At 40.2% G+C, this 23,679-nt stretch overlaps 1 protein-coding gene across 3 annotated transcripts in view; it reads right to left on the reverse strand.

The window, feature by feature from the left end:
* Positions 1–23,679, reverse strand: part of PTPRT (protein tyrosine phosphatase receptor type T) — a gene marked incomplete at its 3' end in the record, with an annotated part of 341,057 nt that overhangs the window by 153,192 nt on the left and 164,186 nt on the right. For all 3 annotated transcript variants that reach the window (XM_082007343.1, XM_082007341.1, XM_082007342.1), the window contains exon 7: positions 1,110–1,406. In XM_082007343.1, the coding sequence (XP_081863469.1) occupies positions 1,110–1,406 (297 nt within the window). The remainder of the gene's footprint in view (positions 1–1,109; positions 1,407–23,679) is intronic.

A 23,679-nucleotide genomic window follows, 5' to 3' on the forward strand; every position in this document is an offset into this window, starting at 1 on the left:
AAATAAGAATACCCTAATCTAGCCACTAAATGATAAATAAAATAAGAATTGATAAAAATATGAGTCTAATTCCAGTACGTCCTTATTCCAGTACAGCATAGCAGCAGCAGCGGGGGATTTAATTTGTCCTTCTCCTCCCACACAACAGCAAAGCTCTATCCACCGAAACAGCCAGATTGCACCTTGGCATGAAGATGTTACTGGGCCTTTATAAATATGAAAGACTGATTTCCTTAGTAAAGTAACAATGTAAGATCTATATTTCATTATGGCTACAAGGCCAGCTAAAAAAATCCACCTACTCAAGCAAAATTTTAATGCTGCAGAAGATAACTAACTAAATGCACTCCCAAGCCTGTCTGATAAAAACCCTGTTAATTTTTCTGAAAGATACACCACCCTCTTCTGTCCCCCCATATGATATACTGGACCGCTAGAGCCACTTTCAGTTGAGAGAAAGTCAGGTCAGCAACTCCTTACAGCTCCGGCAGAGAAAGGAACACTTCCTCTGTAACACATTAGACAGAATGGAGCCTTGCAGCCTATGAGAGTCTGAAATAGCTCAGATGGGATAACAACACTTTAAAGCTTTCCACCAGTGCTTCCAGAAAACAGTTCTTCTGTATCAAGAACAGATGAGTTAGCACCAAATGAATTTAGCTTCTGAGGCATATATAAAATGCTACATCCGGAAGACCAGCATTAAGAAAAGCTACGTTCTGGAAAGGAAGACATTATACTTCTTTTTGGGACAGTGATGTGAAGGCACAAGAAAAATCAACACACGCGAGGATTACATTTGCCCATATAATACAGGAAGCTGCTCTGTGGGTCCTGCGTAGTTCAGAACACAACTTCTACAGAATTAAACCTACTGCTCTTCAGTAACTGCTCAGACTGGCGCATATAATTTCCAAGCACTTCAGGGAGTCCTGCCCCTTCAAGAACGCGGCTGTGAAATGGAAATTGTTTATACCTAAAAGCTTCACTTACATAACACACACACTGTCCAGAGAAGCCATTTGTAAGTCTCATGGGACAGAGGGTTACACTGTTATTTACAACTTGAAAATATTCACCTTCCCCCAAGAAAACCCAACATAACTTACCATCTTCCTCAGTCTGCACAACCAACTCCTCACTCTCCATTTTGCCCTCCGGATTAGAGAGGGCTAACCTCAGCCTGATGGTCATGAAGGGCCGAAGACCTCGCAAGGTGTAGTGGGAAGAAGTTTGGATGAGTTCCTCTGCCTCGAACTTTTGCTGGTTAAACACATACTGGTACTGGACTGTGAGATTGTAGCTGTGGCAGCGGGTTACCGCATAACCAAAGGGCTCCCACTGCAATGTCAGCTGCCGGGAGCGAATATCAACAACTTCTACGTTTTGTGGTCCATGGACAGGATCTGTGAAGTAAGCAAAGAAAAAAAAAAATTTACATTAAAAGAAGTCAGTCATCCATTAATATGCTTCCTTCCATAACTTCCAGAGTATCTAAGCAGTTCACAGTTCTTCCCTTTACATTGTAAAAGTGATCGGGAAATTAATGTCAGCTCCACAAATGTATTCTGGCTCCTGAGTTTTCCCTGAAAATTCCCTGTCATGGGGCAATGAACAGTGGTCATGCTCCCGATTCCTCTGAAATCTCACCGAATCCAACAACTGCAGCATGATTCCCATCAGTTAAGTAGTGTGAAAGTCACACTTTCTTCATTTGTACTCAAAGTTGTTGATGGTCTGCTTGAAGTGCCTAAATACCTTGGTCAGTCCTGCCTCAAGTGATGCAGATACATAGGAAATGGCTGCTACAGGAGGAATGAACTCGAGTCTCCCAGCTTTCAATTTAGCTACGTAGCCCCTAAACCCATTCTACTCAGAGATTAAAGAACAAGAGCGTAAGAATCAAGATTAATAGCCTGACTGTTAAGACTTCCAACATCCCAGTGCTACTGCCCCCTCAATTTTTTAAACTCTTAAATGGTTTTGCAATGGGGCGCATACAATCTGGTCATGCCTCTCCTTGAGTAAGTTTTCTGAGTCATCTCAATCTCGTGCCAATAAAACTTTTATTTCAGATCATATCAACACCTTGGTCCCACCAAAGTTTCATTGCTCTTTATTATTCTTTCTACAGTATCTGAGGTACAGTTTGAATATTCATGTGTAGGAATCATTTTCACCTGCTGTTCCTTAATTTATTTTTAACAGCATAACTCAAATGCTCTGACTACAGACTCTGCCCTTTATATAAAATATAAATGCATACACTGCTAGACATGCAGATATAAAGAATGAAGGATGAGTAAAATCAGTGCTTGAGATATGTCAGATGGCAGTAATACTACACATGTCATAGTTTGTTTATCTGATACTTCTTCAGCTTGTGTAGCCTGTTTGCTTTTTTGCTCAATATATATCTAAGCAAGGTAATTAGAAAATACATAATTTCACACAGATTTTCTTGATTTATAGCACAATTTAGTATTTTGCTCACTTCTGTTCTCTCACGATTTCAAACTATGAAAAGAACATTTTCATGGAAGCAAAGAAAGTCACACGGACTCCCAAATACTAGTTATACTTCTTTGAAAGATTACAAAAAAGAAGAAAAAGCCTTCTAGTAATTCTTGAAAGTAAAGCGTGCACCAGCTATACTGACTTCAATCTACTAATGCATAAGCAGAAAATACACTATAACCACAGCATATCCCATATTACTTCTAAAAAAACCCTAGTGACTGGCAATGGCAAAATAGCTAGTTCGGAAAAGAACACTATTCTGAATCTTTTATATAGATGCACATGCAAACATTATTGAAATATGATGGATATTAAAGGATCAGGGGTCTAAAGCTAGCAACTGGTTGAGGATTCCACATAGGTCATGTCTTTCACTTAGCATACAGAAAACACTTCTTAAATGAGATTCTTTAGTACTGTGTCAAAAAATTATAATTTAGAAATCAGAAAGTTTGTATGCGTAAATATACACATATATGCTTAGCAGTAGGTGATAATAATTCCTTTACTATAAATGCATGAAAAGAACATTTCTATAACTTGTATAGATGAATAAGGTGAGCAAAAAGAATGGTTCTGGAAATCTTTCAGCCTCTGAAACTGTAAAGGTAAGCACAAGCCTTGCTCCAAGATGCATCCAAAGGAAAGAAAACCAAAAGCAGTTGCAGATGTTTGTCTTTCTGAACCCTCCACTACCCCAAGTAATCAGCTCCAGACCCCAGCCCAGAAAATGAGACTGAGACATGGCAAAAACATTTCATGCCAAGACAATGATGCAGCTGAAGATGGCAATTAACCCCCACATTCATGCTGTACTGTTTTTTTTAAATTAGTTATTTTCTTTAAGTCAGTCACATTATGGAGTGACTGGGTAATTAGAGGGTGTTTGGTTTATTGATGTCAGATGTACTGACCTTATCAGTGCACAAGGAACAGCTCTGATTCAACATTATCTCACCAAGTCATATGTCCAAAACCTGGACTATGGACGATTACCTGCATTTTTTAGCTTACTTTCTCATCTTCTTCACATTTGCCATTTCCTTTCTTAAGCAAAACTGTAAGGCTTGGAAGATGCCTTCTATCAAATAGTTTCTAATTCTATTTGAAATTTTACTGTAAATGCTCTAAGATACATCCTGAGGCCTTTCTTTAGTTTTTCAACAGAGTCTTTTCAATAAAGTAATCCACCTGTTAATCACGGATAACTTTGAGTTGCAAAGTAAGAAACTAAAATACAGATTCCAAACATAGTCCAGACCCCACTGCACAATCACAGAACATACCACGTTCTCCCAAGGCTGATAATCCTAAAATGTGAGATTTTTCAGTTAAAAAAACGGTATCATGATGCTGTAGTTCATCTTGAAATCAGGAAGGCAATGCAGGTTTCAGAAATACCTGTAGCCTGAGAAGTCTGACAGCAGGTGCAGAGACCTGACATCTAATGACCTTTTAGATTCTTGAGCAAAGAGGGAACAAATAAGTTAGTAAAAACTGTTTAATCTAGGTTCAGAGAGGAAGAAACAAACTGGAATTAAATCAACAAATAAAAGCTGTACCAGGAAACCTTTATATTCTCTCTGGCTCCCTCCTCTCAGTTTCAATCTTCTTTTTCTGAACACTGAGACTATGTGATTTTGGAAATGTTTTCCTGTTGCCACACTGATTTCCTCTGCAGTGTAAAACATTGAAACTAATTTTCAAAGAGGAGATTTTGTACCTTTTTAAAGGATAGTGGTCCTACTACCTTTTCCACTTAATTCTTTCCACATTTTAGTTTTTAAAGTACACAGTCTCAAAAGGTCTGTAATACCTATCCCTGGGACTCTATTGTCTAACATCACCCATTTTACATTATGTTGTTATGACTTATATTCCCCCAAAAGAAACAAGAAAACTAAAAATGGTTATAATTCATCTACAATCCTCTAGTAGTGGTGAATATTTGAAAGCGGACAAACTACTCCATTTTTATATTCTTGGAATTACGGCTTCCAAAATAACACAAGAGAAAACCTGAAAATTATTAACCTTGCACTCGGCTGGTGTAAGAAAAGCTGCTATTTCAACTTCAGCTGTACAAAAATACCTACCAAAGCAAGACAGAAACAGACTGAATACATAGAGATTATATATAAAAAGGCATTGAAGTAACCTGCATAAACAAAAGCAAAATTTTCTAAGTGTCCCGAGACCCTGGAAAAAACAAAGGTAATTCTTAAGAGGCAGGAGCAATGGAACAGCTGCCACCAATCTATCAAAACTAGTCTTGAACCCATGCAAAGAAAATTGCAGTTTCTGGGATTTCCCTGTGCAAATCCAGCATTTTTATTTCAGCCTGGTTGGCCTAGTAATTACATTTTGAATGTTCACGTCAAAATCAAGGACTGAACAGTATTTTTAAACACCGCATCTCCCACTGATTCTTCGACACCTATCAATTACTCCGATAGGCTGCTGCAAACACTCAGCAGGCCAGGAACTTTTCTGAAGCACTTGTGATGCAGAATCATAGAATCATTTAGTTTGGAAAAGACCTTTAAGATCAAGTAGTCCAACCGTTAACCTAACACCACCAAGTCCACCACTAAACCACGACCCTAAGCACCACATCTGCACATCTTTACCTCCAGGGATGGTGACTCCACCAGTTCCCCGGGCAGCCTGTTCCAATACTTCAAAACACTTTCAGCAAAGCAAATTTTCCTAATATCCAACCTAAACGTACCCCGGTACAACTTGAGGCCATTTCTTCTTGTCACATTGCTTGTTACTTGGGAGAAAAGACCAAAATCCACCTTGCTACAACCTCCTTTCAGGTAGTTGCAGAGAGCAATAAGGTCTCCCCTCAGCCTCCTTTTCTCCAGACTAAACAACCCCAGTTCCCTCAACCTTGAGGGAGATTGTGCTCCAGACCCCTCACCAGCTTTGCTGCCCTTCTCTGGACACACTCCAGTACCTCAAATGACTTTCTTGTAGTGAGGGGCCCAACACTGAACACCGGATTTGAGGTTGCAGCCTCACCAGAGCCAAGTACAGGGGGACAATCACCTCCCTACTCCTGCTGGCCTCACTATTGCTGATACAGGCCAGGATGCCGTTGGCTTTCTTGGCCACCTGGCCACACTGCTGGCTCATGTTCAGCTGGCTGTCAACCAGCACCCCCCTCTGCCCAGGTCCTTTTCCGCCAGGCAGCTCTCCAGCCACTCCTCCCCAAGCCTGTAGCGTTGCATGGGGTTGTTGTGGCGGAAGTGCAGGACCCGGCACTTGGCCTTATTAAACCTCATACAGTTGACCTCAGCCCATCGATCCAGCCTGTCCAGAACCCTCTGCAGAGCCCTCCTACCCTCTAGCAGATCAACACTCCCACCCAGCTTGGTGTCATCTGCAAACTTACTGAGGGTGCACTCAATCCCCTCGTCCAGGCCATTGATAAAAATATTAAACAGAACTGGCCCCAGTACTGAGCCCTGGGGAACACCGCTTGTGACTGGCCACCTACTGGGTTGAACTCCATTCACCACAGCTCTTTGGGCCCAACCATCCAGCTGGTTTTTCACCCAGAGTACACCCATACAAGCCAGTTTCTCCAGGAGAATGCTGAGGAAAACGGTGTCAAAGGCTTTACTAAAGGTCACGTAGACAACATCCACAGCCTTTCCCTCATCCAGTAAGCGGATCACCTGGTCATAGAGAGAGATCAGGTTGGTCAAGCAGGACCTGCCTTTCATAAACCCGTGCTGACTGGGCCTGATCACCTGTGTGTCCTGTACATACCACGTGATAGCACTCAAGACAATCTGCTCCATAACATTCCCCAGCATTGATGTCAGGCTGAGAGGCCTGTAGCTCCCTGGATCCTCCCTCCAGCCTTTCTTGTAGATGGGCATCACATTTGCTATCCTCCAGTCAACTGGGACTGCCCCAGTTTGCCCAGACTGCCGATAGATGATTGAAAGTGTCTTGGTGAAGCCTTCCACCAGCTCTCTTGGTACCCTTGGGTGGACCCCATCTGGCCCTATAGACTTGGGTGTGCCTAAGTGGTGTAGCAGGTCACTAACTGCTTCCCCTCACTGTATTCCAGCTCAAGGGGCTGAGTACCCAGAGAACAACTGGTTGTACTGTTAAAGGCTGAGACAAAGGTGGCATTAAGTACCTCAGCCTTTGTCACTATGTTTCCCCCCACATCCAATAAAGCATAGAGATTCTCCTTAGCCCTCCTTTTGTTACTAATGTATTTATAGAAACATTTTTTGTTGTCTTTTACAGCAGTAACCAAATTAAGTTCTAGTTGGGCTTTGGCCTTTCTAATTTTCTCCCTGCATAACCTCACAACACCCTTGTAGTCCTTCTGAGTTGCCTGCCCCTTCTTCCAAAGGTCATAAACTCTCCTTTTTTTCCTGAGTTCCAGTCAAAGCTCTCTTGAGCCAGGCCAGTCTTCTTCCCTGCTGGCTTGTCTTTTGGCACATGGGGATGTCCTGATCCCGCACCTTTAAGATTTCCTTCTTGAAGAACATCCAGCCTTCCTGGACTCCTTTGCCCTTCAGGGCTGTCTCCCAAGGGACCCTGTCAACCAGGCTCTTAAACAAGCCAAAGTCTGCCCTCCAGAAGTCCATCTCACTCCTTACTTCTCCAAGAATTGAAAACTATCATTTCATGATTGCTGTGCCCAAGATGGCCTCCAGCCATCCCATCACCCAGAAGTCCTTCTCTGTTCACAAAAAACAGGTCCAGCGGGGTGCCTTCCTAGTTGTCTCACTCACCAGCTATGTCAGGTCAGTCCTGACAGTGCAGGGACCTCCCAGACTATTTCTTCTCTGCTGTATTATGGATCCAGCATGTACAAGTGGCCCGAACAGAAACAAACTCTCCCAGTGATCCTTCAGCTGGGCTCTCAGTCCTTAGTCCAGGTAAGCAGACATTTTTGACCCAACAGTGACCTACAATGTTCAGAGACTGTATTTTCTGCTATCACAATTTTACAGAAAAGTTGACTTTTATGGCTGGTTTTGCTCTTTTCTTACTGAGTGTTACAGATCTCATTTTGTTCACTGTAGTCTTCTTGCTCAAAGTGAGGAGTAGAAAGGCAAAGGTTGATTTAGATTATTAATAACAATTGTCTCTGCTTTATACTCCTCCATCAAGAGGAGAACAAAGGAAAGGAAGCAAGGGTGAAACACTGGGGTTTGACCATGGAGATGACGTTGAGCAGTGAAGTTAAATAGAGACAATCAGCTGTTGCCCCAGGTTAACTACCTGCTGCAGGAGCCCAATTACAAAAATTGTTGCTGTCAGTAAAGACATGACATTGAGCAGAAGATGTCCATACTTGTCTGAGGCTCCATGCCCATGTCTCCTGACCCTATGGAGAGCAGGAGGCAGAGTTTATCAGCAGTGCAGGTGTCCACTGATTAAATTTCCCAGCAGGTTACAGAGCCTGAGAATGCTCACAGGGAAGAAAAATGACAGGTGCAGCAGCTTTCTGTGAGTCCTGAACTGGTGTCTGCTGATAGCGAAAGAAAAGGAGAATAGATGAGAGTCTGATTCCTGCCTTCCCCTCAACACACCCACACACAAGTCATCAGCCAGTCACTCCAACCAGAGCAGGCCAACCAACATCAGGTCCACCCCAGTAAGGTCCCCATCCCTTCCTCCTAGGCAGATTAGGAGAAGACAATGAGAAGATTGGGTGCATTGGTGGTTGTTAATAAGACCAAAACTTGTGTTATCCCAACTACCAGCACAGTATGACCTCTCTCTGTAGCCAAAAAAATATTTAAATTAATTTTTATTTACAAAATATAAATTTGGTAGTATCACAGAATGGTTGAGAACTTCATAGAATATTGCACTCCCACAATAAATTGAGACAGTAGCCACCTTTCACGCAACAGCAACAAAACTCCTAATGATGGCAAATCAGCAATTAGGCTATTTCCTTTGTGTTTTTCAAAGACATTGTTCTTGTTCTACAGATGGAAAACCAAACAGTAATTTCTCTGACTATGATTTTACTCCAGGTATTAGAGCTGAAGCCTTCTTTATCTTGCCTTTATTCCCTATTCCTCCTCTTCCTCCTTAAATTTCCACAGGATGAAACAACTCTGGGGAAACATACCTGCTATCAAAAAAACATGTCAAGATATACAGAGCAAAACCATTCAGGTGGTTTGCCTTAATGCACAATTCAAGTCTGTGTGATGGTTCAGGATAAAACAACCAACTCTACAGTGTGTGCTGTTCATCTCTTCAAAGAGCTTCTGACAGATGAGTTGTTCTATAAACACCTTCTGCATCAATGACCTACATGTGGACGTTTCAGAATGACGGACAACCCCGTCCATCCCTGAAGTGCAGCATGTCTTTCTGTGACAGGGTTCCTTTGCTGAGCGTCACAACTCACCCAGCTGCTGCCCATCATATTTCAATGCCTTCCGAGCCTGAATATGATATAAATGCCTTTTCAGGCATGACTAATAAAAACATTGATTAAACAGAGTTCACTAGTCTTTAAATACTGTAAAAGTGTTTTGTCTTTGCCCTTTTCTGCAGAAAGAACATCTCCCTAGTATTTCGATCTATTTTTTTTTTTTTTTTTCAAACCAGTTTGGATATCATCACTGGTCCAAAGACAGTGCAGACAAAGCCGAAAGCAGGCAATTATACAGAAAGGCATGTTCTGAGAGAAACCTTGCAACAAAGAGAAAAGAGAAAAGAGGAAAAAGAAGTAAGACAGATACAATAAAATCACCACAGAACAACCAACCTGTTTGTTGAGATACGTACAATCAACTAAACCCCAAGTCATACACAAAGAAATAGGTGTCATTATGGCTGATGAAGGAAAATAGGTTATTTTATGGTGTTCTCTGAGCAATGAAGAAGGACGAGCCCTGCCACACAGATGAAATAAGTTAAATAATGGAGTACATGCTTAGATAAGCCAGGGACTAAGCCCTCTCAACAGCTAACAAGATCATCTTACTTCAGGTCACAGCACATTTTTTTCATTTCTTGAGTGACCTGGTTTTGTTTCGATTGCAAATTTTAATTTGAATTCTGCACTGAAAAAAACTCAAAATCTGAAAAAAAGTTGATATATTACAAAGTCCATTAAACATCCTCTGATCTCATAGTTCAGCCTTGTTAAACAGAAAAAAAAAACCACCAACCACAATGCATTTAAACTGAGCCCAGATCTATCTGATGTTTGAGAAACTCAGCAGACCTTTCAGTTTATTACAAAATGTGGTTGTCACACTCTCAGACTAAAAGTCCACACACTGGCACATGCCCACGGTTGCACAAAAAGCAAAGTCTGCTGGAGAGCAGGACCACAACCCGACAGCGCACACTACTACCAACGCCTGCCACATCGCTACCTACGTGCACTTGCTCTAGCTTACATCCAGAGCAGAGCTGCCAAACCTTCACTCGTAAACAACTTCAAGATCATTAAGCACTATTTTAAAATAGGTTTATCAGAATCAGTTTAAATGGATTTTTTCCCATTATATTATGAAATGGTAAAATGAAAGCTTTCTTCCTCTTACACGTAAAACTATTGTTCCCTAACAAACTTAAAAATAATAATTTAAAACAACAATAAAGGGTAATTACTGGTTTTATTAAAAACATATATCATGGATACACATAGCAGTGGCATTCCATGGCTGGGAACAAAATGTACATTATTGAGCATTTTGCTAGTTAAATACAAAAGCATAATTAAATATGCTAATGAAAGTGAGATTAAAAAGCAGGTAAGCCACTTTTTTTTGTCAAACAAAAGTAAAATGTGTGGTTTTTACAAATTTATTTTATGATGTATAAATATTTGTTTTACTACTTGTTTTACAAATTTATTTTATGATGTATAAATATTTGTTTTACTACTTGTTTTACTATTGTGCATGTGCATTTATTTTTATTACCTTTTCCTCTATGTACTTCTGCTGTTATCTTCAAACGGAGTAAGTGGGAGAGATTAGAATAACATATAAGCTGGTTCCTGACAAAACATAAATTATCGCCGTAAAAATAAATAACGTAATCAAAATAGTAAGTAAAAGAGAGGCTTTCTCTACACAGTCATGGGTGTGTTGAATTATTCTGAACAAGAGAGAAAAGCATTGCTTTTGCAGAGAGGCTTTCTCTCATTTGTAATTGTGGCTTCCTTTTATGTCTGTGCAATCTGCAAGATAAATTCTCTATGTTCCTTTGGAAGCCTATCTTTCAAAACCAAAAAACTAAAAAAGGTTAAAATTTCCTGTTTAACCTCTAGATCTAGCAGAAGGAGCTATCAGTTGACGAAACATTGGCTTTGTAGGCACTATGGAAATATCCTACTTGACCTAAACCACTTGAGGCTCGTCCATTTTCCTCAAGATTCAGGAGCAGCAGCGACTCCCTTTTTCACCAGTTACGGGTAGTCATACATGAGGAATCGTTATATGATGGGGACTAGCTGGTCCACTGTACCTGATGACATCTACAGGGATTTTCTCTCTACAGCATGCCATATTGGCAGAAGAAAGGAAAAAAACAACAAAAAACAACCAACCAATCACAAAACAACATTTCCAATTGCTAAAAATGCTAAGATTGAGTAATTACTTAGAGGAAAGTAGAATACGTCACAACCATAACAGTAAGGTTAGACAAACAGGGAGTCCTCAGGAGCAGTCGGTTGGAAATTCAGGAAATACTGGAAAAGACGACAGAGATCGTAACCCTATGTCAACGAGTTTCTTCTCCTAATTATTCCTTAACTAGTCCAAAAGGCTTTCAAATTCCTGCAGTTGAGTACTGGTTGCAATGTATTTCAGAAACACATTTTTAGAAAGGGTCTAGATACATTTTATGACCAGCTGTTTCATTCTATTTTCATGCTCATGTCTTCCTTCCACTAGGGTGTTGAAGTCAGCAATGCAATGCCATTAATGCCATGGACGATTAGCTATTATGTGAGTGTACGTATCTCAACAAATGTTCATTTTGAAATGCTACAGACACTCTTTGGGATAGTGGAGGACATATAAAAGTTTGCTCTGAACAAAATCATTGCACTGCATTTAGCCCAATAATTGCCCTTTTTCATAGGATATGGTTGCACTTTTAATTTAAACGAAAATAAAGCAGAATAAGTTTACGCCAGAGGAAAGTGTAAGGAGAGCAGAGTGTGAGGGGCAGGACCAGCAGTTCTTTAAGATCATTTATATCTGATAAGCATACCATTAAAAAAATACTCTTAAAGGATTTCAATAGGAAAATGAGAAGATGCAGATAAATCAGTTCTTCAGAAACACCATCAAGCCTATAAAAAGAATGTAGCTTCTAACACAGCTAGGACTCAGTGTAATCTGAATACACAGGCCACAATGTCAGGATTACAGCAGCCTTGTTAATACCCCCAACACACATTTTTAAAAGTCTCACTGAAATCCAAGTCTTTCTTTTAGCCCAAGTATACCTTTTTAAACTCAACAGCCTTTTTTTTTTTACTGCAACTGGATTAATTGCATGCTCAGAAAATGACTCAATTCTAAATGATTCCAAATTGTTCCTAATACCTGTAATCTCCCTGCTGCCGCATGGCACCACTGTAAAACTACAGGTTTCTATTATCAGACATGCTCAGGGTTTGTTCATTGTTCCATGCTCTGCACTGCAGGAGGCACAAATCTGCAAGAGTCAAGATACTGCTTCTACAGGAAAGCTAAGGAGTTGGGGAACTCTCCCCAACAGGATCACAGCAGAGGTGATCTTGTCCAGGAAAATTCATCCCCCGGGGACCTTCAGATCACTTGCTTCATAAACTTCGAGGAACTTCTGGTTTTGCTGTTTAAAAAAAGGGCAACAAATAAAAAGGCCCCCAAAACCCACAAACAAACCCCCAAGAACAGTAGGATTGTTCACCAAAGAATAACAAATTATTGCAGTTCTCTTTTGCTCAATACTATCTTCTAACGGTAAACTAACTTCCTATTCCCTAATCCCTCATCCTTCAAACCACTTCTCAGCTCATTTGCATAGCAAAGCAAGCGATTAGCAGCCAGCTACAGTTTTACAAGAGTATTAGCACAATTTTATTAATAGTCATGGAAGTCACTTACAAGGGACATCATTGTGTAACGCTGTGCGTATGTCCACACGCATGCACACATCCTCCCTCCACACTGGCAATTCCACCTGAGGAACATCTACAGCTCCCACAGAGAATGAAACTAGAATCTATCATAAGGAAATTTACTGCAAGTCTTCAGAAAGGAGAAAGATGAAGGATGTAATAAAGACAGGTATCCATGCAAAGCGTGTTGTTTTTCAGTTTTTAAGCTTCCCTACAAAGTCCTATACCGATACGTTAACGTTGGAACTAAAAATCTGAGCCCTGGTTTTAATGAACACAGGAAGGTCAACCCTAACAGACCTAAGGGCATAGGCATAGCAACGGACTAACTGTATGACAGAAAATGGTCACATCCTCATTTACAGGCACATGGAAACGTAGAAGCAGATTTATAGCTGTGCTTACTTTCTTCATCTCTCACATGTAGTACCAAAGAACTGGTCTTTCACTAGCTAGGAAATGAGATTCACCATGACCGAGGAGCTGTGAGTTACTACAACCAATGACTAGCACAAAACCGAGCCAGCCTGTGGAAGGTCTTGAGCTGACTGTCTGCTTGCACATGGATGACAGCAGAAGTGAAGCTGGATTGCTGGGAGCCTCATCTGGTTCCGGGGCTGCATTGCCCTCATCTTTGAGATCTGACACACAGACAGTGAAACAAGGTTTACAGCACTACTTAAAATTACAATGCTAATGAGCAAGTAAGTTAGTCATGCCCTAAAAGCTAGGGAAAGGCTCATTTATCCACATCAAGATCTTTATACTTTAGAATGTTTGGTGTTTTTTTTTTTTTTCCTGGGTGACAAGTCTCTTGCACTGGCCATTTCTTACTGCATATATTAAAAAAAAAAAAAGGAACCGAAGTGGAAAAAAGCAGTGTGTTTTGTTTTTGGCAACTGTGGCTTGTTTCTTTGCTGCCATGGCTTTAACAACAAGGCTAGAAGGAAGTAGATGAGCATTCATGTGCGAAAAAAAGCCTATGTTTTTAACAGAATTAGGCAGCTGAGCTCATTTCCACCCCATTAGGATCAGTCTATGAGACAGTGCTGCCAATGAAAGCGCAAGAGATTAGTTTTCCCCTCACTAGCTTAAGCAATGCTCTGGGCGCCAAATACAGATCACGACACTTTTCAGGGATATTGCAAAGCTCATGCAGGGAACTGATCCAGATCCTGCCTTTCAATTTCTCAGCAAAGCCATTTCCACACAAATGCACCACTGTGCCCTGAAAGAGTTTATTTTGAAATGGAAAGAGGAGAAAGGAGGTAGATGCTTATTGGAAATCCATTTGCTGAAAGTGTGTTAAGGAAAGCTAAGAGTTTCTAAGAAAAGATTCGTTAATATGTCACTGAAACGTTCCAATAACTACTGACACAACTTGGCACCACAGGTCTGCAAGTTGTAACAGCATTTATGGTGAGACATTTTTTTGTTCCTTTAATATACCATTGAATTTAGATAAAGTAAATACTGTGTTCCTAATTTCATTTTCCTCTAATATCCCTACCTAGAACAAGTGCTGGAAAAGTCACTTTGATGGTTGGTTGTGTTCCAGCTGTTAATAATTTCCTTCTGTTCAGAGCAGAGGGCAAGAGAGAAGGGCAGAGAAAAAAATAGTTACTGCTTTGCTACTGAAATAACAATAGTCCTACTGGAGATGTGTTAGCGTTTGCTCCCTAGATGGTTATAATTTATCTTGAGAAGAAGATTAGAACCATCAGGGATCTCCAACTGGCATCCATTCAGCTCTACTCTCTCAAGATTTACAGATACGACGACTTTCTCTTCCCTCTTAATCTTCAGAAAATCTCCTGTGAAACTTAAAATCCAAGGGCATTACAGCTACAAAGCAATCAAGTGTTGGGTCCAGTTAGAATTAAGGCTGCACGTACAATGTGGATTTTCTATGATTTGTGCCTATGCACTGTGCCCAAGGACTTCTAGAGACTAAGTGCCTACGGTATCAGGGGACTCAAGAAGAGCCCATCTAAGCCCTTCAGTATCCCGGTATCATAAACTAGCCCAAGCCCCCTTTAAGGGTGAAAGTGTACTAAAAGGGTACACACAAAACCACATGCTCAGGCCTGACCATCACAGTACCCAACAATCTTTGTGCCTCTTGCGCATGGAGTTCTATATATTGAGAAAGTATTTTTCCCCACAGGAGCACTATCTCCTCCAAGTACACCAACAGCTCTATGTGAAAAAGATGCAAGTGTCAACACAGCCTGCCAATTCAGTGAACTAACTAATGGTTCTGACTAGCAGATAGCAGTAGATTGCAGCCATTTATGTCTTCAGCTGTGCCAGCGGGTAGCAAAAGAATCACAAGACTTCATTTTGTTTATGGTTGAAAACATTTTCTACCAACCACCTATTATTCTACTTCTTCATTCCTCATTGTTCTACACCCTCCACTATCACTGTTTCTTCTGCCTACCTCAACCCAGTCTTTCCTTCACTCCAGCACTTACTCCATAGTCAAAGTCCTCAACTGCTCCTTATTTCTTATTCAGACTTCTTATTCCAGTCCATCCCTGTCTACCCTCCTTCAGGGACTGTAGCTTCTCATCAGAGTGGGTTCCTGATCGCTGTGCAGCCACTGGGTCTCAAACCGTGCTCATATGTTCCTCCTTCATCCTTAAAAGACATCCCAGCTCCCTCTCCTGCTCTCCATGCCCAGCAGGCCTACGCAATCATCTTTCCCACCTTCTTCTCCCAATTCCTCTCTAAACACACTTCCCCATTTCCCTTCCGCCAACACATCTCCACAGCTATAAATTCAAGTCCAGGAGATTTCTCTTTCAGCCCGACTGAGCACAGCAGGGTAACCATTTTTGCTAGAGGATTAAGGATCCTTTCATTTCTAATATTGAATTTAACCTTGGACAGGACAAGAGCAACTCAGAGCAACTGAAGTCTTTTGAAAATGTATTACCATCTGTGAACTTTTTACTGTGTACACATGGACTGCAATTTTTCTGTTTCATCTAATTCAATCATGCAGACTGTGGTGGGTTTTCATGTTGACAGGAGGGGGAAAAAAAACACCGGGGGCGGGGGGGGAACCATCCCAAAAAACCCAAACAACAAAAACCCACCACACTCCGGAGGGAAAAGTCAGCCTTAGGGATACATCAGTTGCTCCCTCCAGAAGAGGTAGGTTTAAGCTTAAAAATTGAATAAGCCTAAGCAAACCCTATGTTCCCTTTATCTCCTTCCTGGAAATAGGTGAAGATTTCCAAAGCATTCATAATGCTAGAGGTTTGTCATTTTGGCTGAAAATCTTAAACATAAGCAAAGTTTGACAGGCCCATAGAACCCATAATCTATGGTCCTATGTAGGAGGGTTACATAGGACTACAGAAAGTTTCAGGCAGTAGATCATACCACCTGCTCCACCTCCAACCCTTCCTGGTATTTTCTCTTTGCATCACAGTCTGGATTATGGAAAGAGGCTTAATCTATAAAAAGATTACAGAGCTACATACAAGAGACTAACATTCAACTTCTTTTCATATTTAGACTTTAAGAACCTGGAACATGGATTCTGTTTCTCTATATGCCTACCATAGCACCTCACACAAAGATGAGGGGACTATCAAAATATTTATTAAAGAACGCAAATGAAATAGTTAGAAAAATAAATTATAACAGATAAAAATAATATAAGATCTCAGATCACTGGCAAACACTGCAGAGAAAAGGAACACAAAGGACCCAAAATTCCTCTGCATATCACAGCCGAGATACAAAAGCACTCAACAGAGGAAGCTTGCCTAGTAACTGCCTGCATTACTAACATGTCTAATGGAAGCAATAGCCCTTTGCTTTCACTATACTTCCCAAAAGAACACAAAAATAAAAAGACAGTAACTGGCTCTCAGCACTCAATTAAGAATTAGGATGTCAATTAAAGGAGGTAAAAGGCTGTTCTTGTTTTGTAATATTCAAAGAGTGTATCTGCCTTATTCATTGCTATGTTCTTCAATCTAGGCATCACTATCTGTATTAAAGAGTACAAGACCACCTAATGGAAACCTAACAGCTTGGGGTAGTGTTAGTTATGAGAATACTCATCAAAATAAATTCTCCTGTGAGAGCAGTTTATTGATTTGTATATTTGACTCTCTTTGGGATTATTGTTCAATTACTTTTATCCTCTGAGATGAAAGCAGCTGAATGTAACATCAAAAGCAGATAAAAAAGTCACATGTTTCAATTTTTTTTTTCAAATCTGCATAATATCCATTACGGATCCAATTTTCAAGAGAGCCCTCTGAGAGCAACAGTGGAGGGTAACTCCATCAGACATACAGCTCTCATCTACATTTTCTCTAATTATTCTGGCTGAAGCTAGCGTATTTCCTATAAAGCACACTGTTTGTCCCTGAGCAAGTGACTGCGTGCAGAAGCTGACTGCATCCCCTTTTATCAGGTGAGCTGCTTGCTAATTGTTGACACAATTAGTAATTTATCACCACTTATAAATACAAACACAGCATATAATTTCCACTACTAACTTGTAGTACCATTGAAGAGCTTAAAGCATGGTGGTGGTCAAGAGACCGTGAAAATGTCATTTTGATGGTCTGCATTCATTCTTCACTGAAAGCTTTTCATGCTCTGCTTGAAAGGAAAAAAAATAGCTATTTTTAATACCCGACACTCTGTTTTCACTGCGGGACATGGATTCACATAATTTTCGTTTTGCACACAACTAATACAGCACCTGGAACCAGGATCTTGTTGGCTTGTTTGAGAGGCATATGTAACAAGGAGTTGACAGGTGCTCCTTTCCATTTGCACGAAGTGAGCTTTGCTGCACAGTCATCAGACAAAACCATCTCAAATATGAAAATTCATATACTCCAAACTTTAAACTCCAGTAGGATGATTTTATAATGAACAGTGCACTAGGAGAATCGTTCCTGTGTTTTATGTGGCAGGGACATTACAACCGTAGTTCAACGTGCAAACAGTACCTTCCGTGATCACGACCCTCTATTTGAAAACTCATCAAACAGATGACCTTACTAGCAGCCACAAACCCACTAACAGCAGGAATGTGAGTTTTGGTAAAGGTAGATATGCAGTAATATGATGAATTTAAATAAATAATTGCACTTCCTAATTTACATTTTTGACAAATACCTGTTTCCTCAGCTGTCAGAGGAATTACCTATTTTACAATACAAACAGTTCAGCAAGGCAATTAAGCTGCTGGCTGCGTTCTCTTCGGAGGGCCTATACGCTTGCCTACACAGACGTGAGCAAGACTGCTCTTTGAATTCACACCAGCATCAGGGTTAGCGAGACTGGACCACAAAGCCACTTTGAGACCAGGCAGAGATGGAGCACCGGGGTTCCAGACCATTGCAGCTGGATTTTTACAGCATGTGAGCTGTTCATCTGCTCTGGCACTATTTTTGTCCTCTGTAACAGACTGTTGTAAAAATCGTGTCTTTACTAAACTATTTCAGACAAGGCCAGCCTGTAAAGCACGTTGGTTTTCTTTTAGTGATGCAATTACAAGGGGAATGTAGTCATGAATATTACTGAACTTTAAAATATTGTTTCTAGAGGCAATAGTTTTTACCCGAAGAGATATTAGTGCTCCACCCTGACATTAAAAAAAATCACTTTAAAACTTACAGCAACACATTTAAAGTCCATTAGTATGCGTTTTCAAATGTCATGCTTCAAATGTGACAGTCAAATTCCTGAATCAACCAGCCAAACAGAATTATTTTACTCAGAAATTACATGAAGAGAAGTAGCAAAAAACAGTAAAATGTGGAATAACTTTATGCTCTAACTTAAGCAACTAAATAGGCTTTTTGGTGAAATAAGAAGAAACACACTACATGTATCTCCTTCACAAGATTATGAACTGCAAAACATTTTTTTTTTTTTTCACCTGTAGTAGAACAAAGTTTGGGATTTTAATTTGTGATCTGCCCTACAAACAGCGCCTGCGATGTTTTCAGGCATGCACACACAGCACAGGGTGCCTGAACAGTCACTCACTAGCTGGGTACACATCGGATACAAGGGGCAAATATGGCACATGCTAGCTGCAGTTTGTCTACAGACATAGTTCTATCTGTATTTTTGACATTATGCTCTTTCTTAGCTAAGATTTAAAATAGATTCATGAATCCAAAATAAGCAAACCCTAGTTCTTCAGTTAGAAATTCTGCTCTGAAGCATCCTTGTACAGCAGTTTGACTCACACATACGGCATGGCAGATTCTGTCCTAAGTGCTGAAGAAAATTAGAGCCTACGAATCCCTCTCATCATGGCTAACATCCCACTATCCCAGCAAAGTATATTTAACATATTCACAAGATGACTCGCACATATCTGAAGAGTTTGCAGGTCCTGATGTATAGCACTGATGGCTTTCAGATGCAGAAGTGAATGAACTCAGCAAACTATCTCCAATAATTTACCAGGAATCATACTGCCCTTCATCTCCGTGGCATTTGTGTTAATGTCTTCTCTTTGTTTTACCCTCCAGCAATTCCAGTCTGAAGAGATTTTTCTTCCTGTAGCCAGAGAGTAGTGGTGGTACCTTCTATGTAAAAGACAGTATATAAGATCAAGCAGGATCAAGCTTAGTAAACTTAATTTCTTTCCCCAATACTCTCACAATTTTAGCTGGTCTGGTAGGCAATTAAACCAGATCAATCACTGCTGGTGAAGCATCTTGTCTAAAAACAAAGATGATTAAAAAATCTAGTGATCTGATCCTGGGGGGAAGATGGCTGATGGATGGGGAAAGAGCCATCTACCTTTATTTTCATATTTCCATTGAAAAATGAAGGGCCAGTAGTAACCAATGAAGTATAAAAACCCCACACTCTTGTATTTCCAACTATCAGCAGAAATAGCCTTCTGATTTACATGTAGCTACACAAAAAAAACCCAAAAACCAACAAACAAAACCCCACCACCCAACAAAAACACCACAAAACCAAACCAAACCATTTAGGTTTTAAAGTAGACCTCAGTAATTGTATGAAAAAAAAAGATTTTACAACATAATGGGTAGCAATATGAGGCAATGAGACTTGATAGTGTCAAAGACAGTTTTCAGTTATACGAATTGCATTAAAAATGAAAAAAAAACCAAACAAAAAGACCCCCAAAAACACACAAACAAAAACAACTGAGAAAACATCTTGAAGTAAGTCACAATTCATTGTCGATGTATCAGAGACAGCTCAGGCCTTTTGAGTGAACCAAGTTCTGATAAATTTTTTCTGACTTCTTTTTCCACACTAGAATGCTGCATTTTTTTATGTTTGCAGAGATCTGTGATAATGCTGGGTGAAACCCACTGCAAAATTCAGAAGTAAAACATGGAGGCTCCCATTCCCATATATACCAAGGAGGAAACCATCAGACCTAAGGCACTGATTTTAAATGGGAACCAAAATTTATATATTTTGCCTGGAAGATGACCTTTGCCATTATGGTGGCATAGAAGAGGCTCAGGCTGAGTTTTGTTAAATAACTGTGCCAGGCATCAACTGACTGGAAAAAAAAAGGTGCTACTTTCTCACACAGTAACTATGATATGATTGGCAATTTAAGAAAAAGTGTATTAAGATGAAGATGGAATACATTTGCATCTGGACTCAAGTTCAAAACAGAAACATCACATACATAAATGAAAAAAAGAAAATCACCGTGCCATCATTTCAGTTTTCCTGGACATCTTTCTAAATGTTTCTTACTCTCATACTACACTTCATACCAACAACTACACTGCCCGGGTGTGGTACAGGTGACTCCAGCAGTGTGTATTTAATAGGAAGCCAACTGGCCATGATATCGAAAGGAGGAAAGTTATACCGATTAAGTCACTTTTTGTTTTGAAGCCATGGAAATTGAGACAGAAAGCTCCCATCACACCTGAAGTACGGGATTTGAACTGTATTGTATAGTTGCTTGGTTGATTTTCCGAGTTGTAACTTGGTTTGGTCAATGTTGGGTAAGTATCAAGTGAAATCTCTGTCCTTACCATACCTTGCCTGATTTTAATACTAAAATTAACTCCCACTTGTGCATAATGAGTACGGAAATATAAGACTACCTTAGTATAATGAGTGAGGTAATAGTTAGAGGATGTGTAAAAGAATCTTTGTTATATAAGGTTTTACAGCCTATCATGATTTTTGTTGTGTGTGTTTCCCTGTAACGGAGTTGTAGAAAACCTCGGCTTCTGTCCCCCAAGGGTGTGCTGGCCACTTTGGATGCCTAGCCCCCTTTTCTGCACACAACTGAGATAAAGACAAATATCTCGACTCTGTGTGTTGATTGACTCTTTGCACACTGGGTAAAAGAACCCCGATTTTAGGGACAACAGTCACATACGGGTTAACAAAGGAGACTAAAAAATCATGAGAACAGTTTCTAAGTTATAGATTATCCATACAGTACTAATCTTTTTATATGCTTCCATAGCAACTGCTACAGAAGTACACCAAAAGTAAAGTTAATGTTGTTATACAGAGAGTAGTATAAGGAGATTTCTATACCAACTCATAGCAGTTCAAATTTTAACATCAATTTTTGTCAAATGTGAAACTGCAATGAGACTTGCAGTTGATTGGAATAAATTCATCAGAGTCAGCATCCACTTACGGGCTGTCTCATTAGAGGCAACGCACCCAGCTACGACTCCCAGGGTGTCAGCTTGAGAACAGAATGCAAAGCAATAACCTTTTCATTGTGCAGCATCTACTCATCTAGCTAAATTCCTTAAAGCTATCTACGTTAGGGGTTATAGGCCTCAGCTTAATAAAACTAGGAACTTCCTAGCGGCAAAAGCCAAACCTCCAACCCTGCAAACAGAAGAGGTCATTGCGCCAGATGAGATACAAGAAATATTCCCGTTACGTGTGAAATCCTTTTTTACATGCCCCCGCATAAAACATGTCAATTAATGTTATCATTTAATCCATTTATATCTAAAGCAAAGCGGCACGAAAAGGAAGCCCTAACACTGCAACAGTCTTTGGTGATAATTTGGAGAGACTACAAAGCAAGGAAGAATTTCCTCATGTCCCGTACAGCACTGTCAAAGAGTATACACATCCGATAGGAAGGAACCTTTCTTAATAAGCTTTGTTCCTTCCTTGAGGAAGACAATTTTAATCTCCAGGAATAAGGGTGCAAAGCAACTTGCTTGTCACCTCTCAAGTATGTTTACCTACTTACTCATACCAGCCTGGCATTAAAATGCATGGATTGCGCATCCTTGGTAGCGCAGCCACTGAAATTCCATAAATGCTGCAAATGCCCCTGAATAAATAAAACAGGAGGGCTGTTTTCTCCTGTTGAATTCCATTCTTTTTTGGGATATACTTCCAATAGGTAGTTTAAAACTAACTTAAGCATATCTCCACAAACCATCAGCTATAGTATCAAAGAGAAAAAAAAACCCCAAAACCACACAGTATACTGTAAACATACAGTCCATCAGCCAGAAAATAAGTAATGTATGAAGAAAGAAGAACCAGAAATTTTCAGCTACAGTGCTAATATTCTTGCAAAGATAATCCTCCTATCCAAGATGTGACAAATCCAACTTCCTAGGAGATGGCTTTGAGACATGACATAAAGCTGCATCCAGCTGCAGTGGACAGCACATGTCTGGCGCTTCTATTATAAGCAGAAATTAATACCCAGGTAGGAATAACCATAAATCAGTCTTACTTAGCTCATCAGCTGAAATACCAGCCTTTACATAAGAATACATTTTTGGCATTTCCAATCTCACACTTCATTGTGATAAAAAGCCAGACTTGTCACTTAGTCCTGGTCTGCTAATCGGGGAAGGGTGGGAATGTGAGAAGCGGAGCTTGCATCCTACTGCTCAGCGCCTGGAATGCCAGCACACTGGGCGGTTGTTCTGCTGACAATGAGTGGGCATTTGACGCCATCTTAGAAGCTGGGAAGGAGAAGGAGCGGCATATCCCGAACTAACTTTGTCACTGCCGAAGTGACAGGCTTTTGAGATGCCAGTTCCAAACCCAAATACCTCAGTGATCAATAACTTGATCGTGAATAAATCAAATGCATTGCTCAGTAGTTGAGGCCCGATTCAAGAACAGTATGGATCTTCTGATGCAAGTAATCATTACATATGCATAAAAATCCACAGGATTCTGATAGGAAACAGATGAAAACTACTTCAATGCTTTAATATGATAAGAGTTTTCCTGGGAAGACAACTGCTGTAATTGGGATCAGACTGTAATTGTACTCTGAAAAAGGCAGGCCTGTGTATTTTTGCCTATAATATACTGAGTCTGTTGCAAAAGGAACTAAGAAACTTGACGTCAGTGCTTTCAGTAGAGGTATGTAAGATCTAACATATTTGATAAAAAGTCCATAACTGCCTGCCTGCCTCTCATTTTGTACCTAATGCCACAAAGAAATAAAGAACATACCAAATTGGTTGTACCGCATTGTAGGTAAGGAGACCTAGATGGAGGCTGCATGCTCTGAAGAACAAATTTCATTCTTGGAATAAGAAACAAGGAAAAAAAATACTCTTCCTGGATTTTCCTCTAGAATTTTTAAATAGAGTACTGGAAAAAACTAAAATATCTTAAGTCTGCTATCCATCAGTAGCCCTAAGTGAGCATGACATGCAAAAAAGGACCATTTAAATAGCCTCAGATTTCAATTTCTACCTGTAATCAGTAGGACCTCAGGTTGAGGAGGAAAAAAGGTTTGGCCCTTTGATACAATAAATATTGCAATCATTGTATTAGAGACAGCCATTCCGCTTCATGCTTGGAAGCTTCCAACTTACCCTGACACCAAGACTGCTGTAACTTGATGGTATTTCTGTTTCATCTAAAATTCTTGTAAAAGGTCAGACAGCTTGGGAAAATCCTGCCACCGAACCAGAAGCAGTAGGAATATACACTGGTTATCTGTGGGGATCTGCTCCCCTGAGCCATGCAAGAGCTGAGGATTCTGCCTCAGCTACTGGCGTAAG

The sequence above is a fragment of the Phaethon aethereus genome (assembly GCF_964289735.1).
Source record: "Phaethon aethereus genome assembly, chromosome: 16".
NCBI classification, from domain to species: domain Eukaryota; kingdom Metazoa; phylum Chordata; class Aves; order Phaethontiformes; family Phaethontidae; genus Phaethon; species Phaethon aethereus.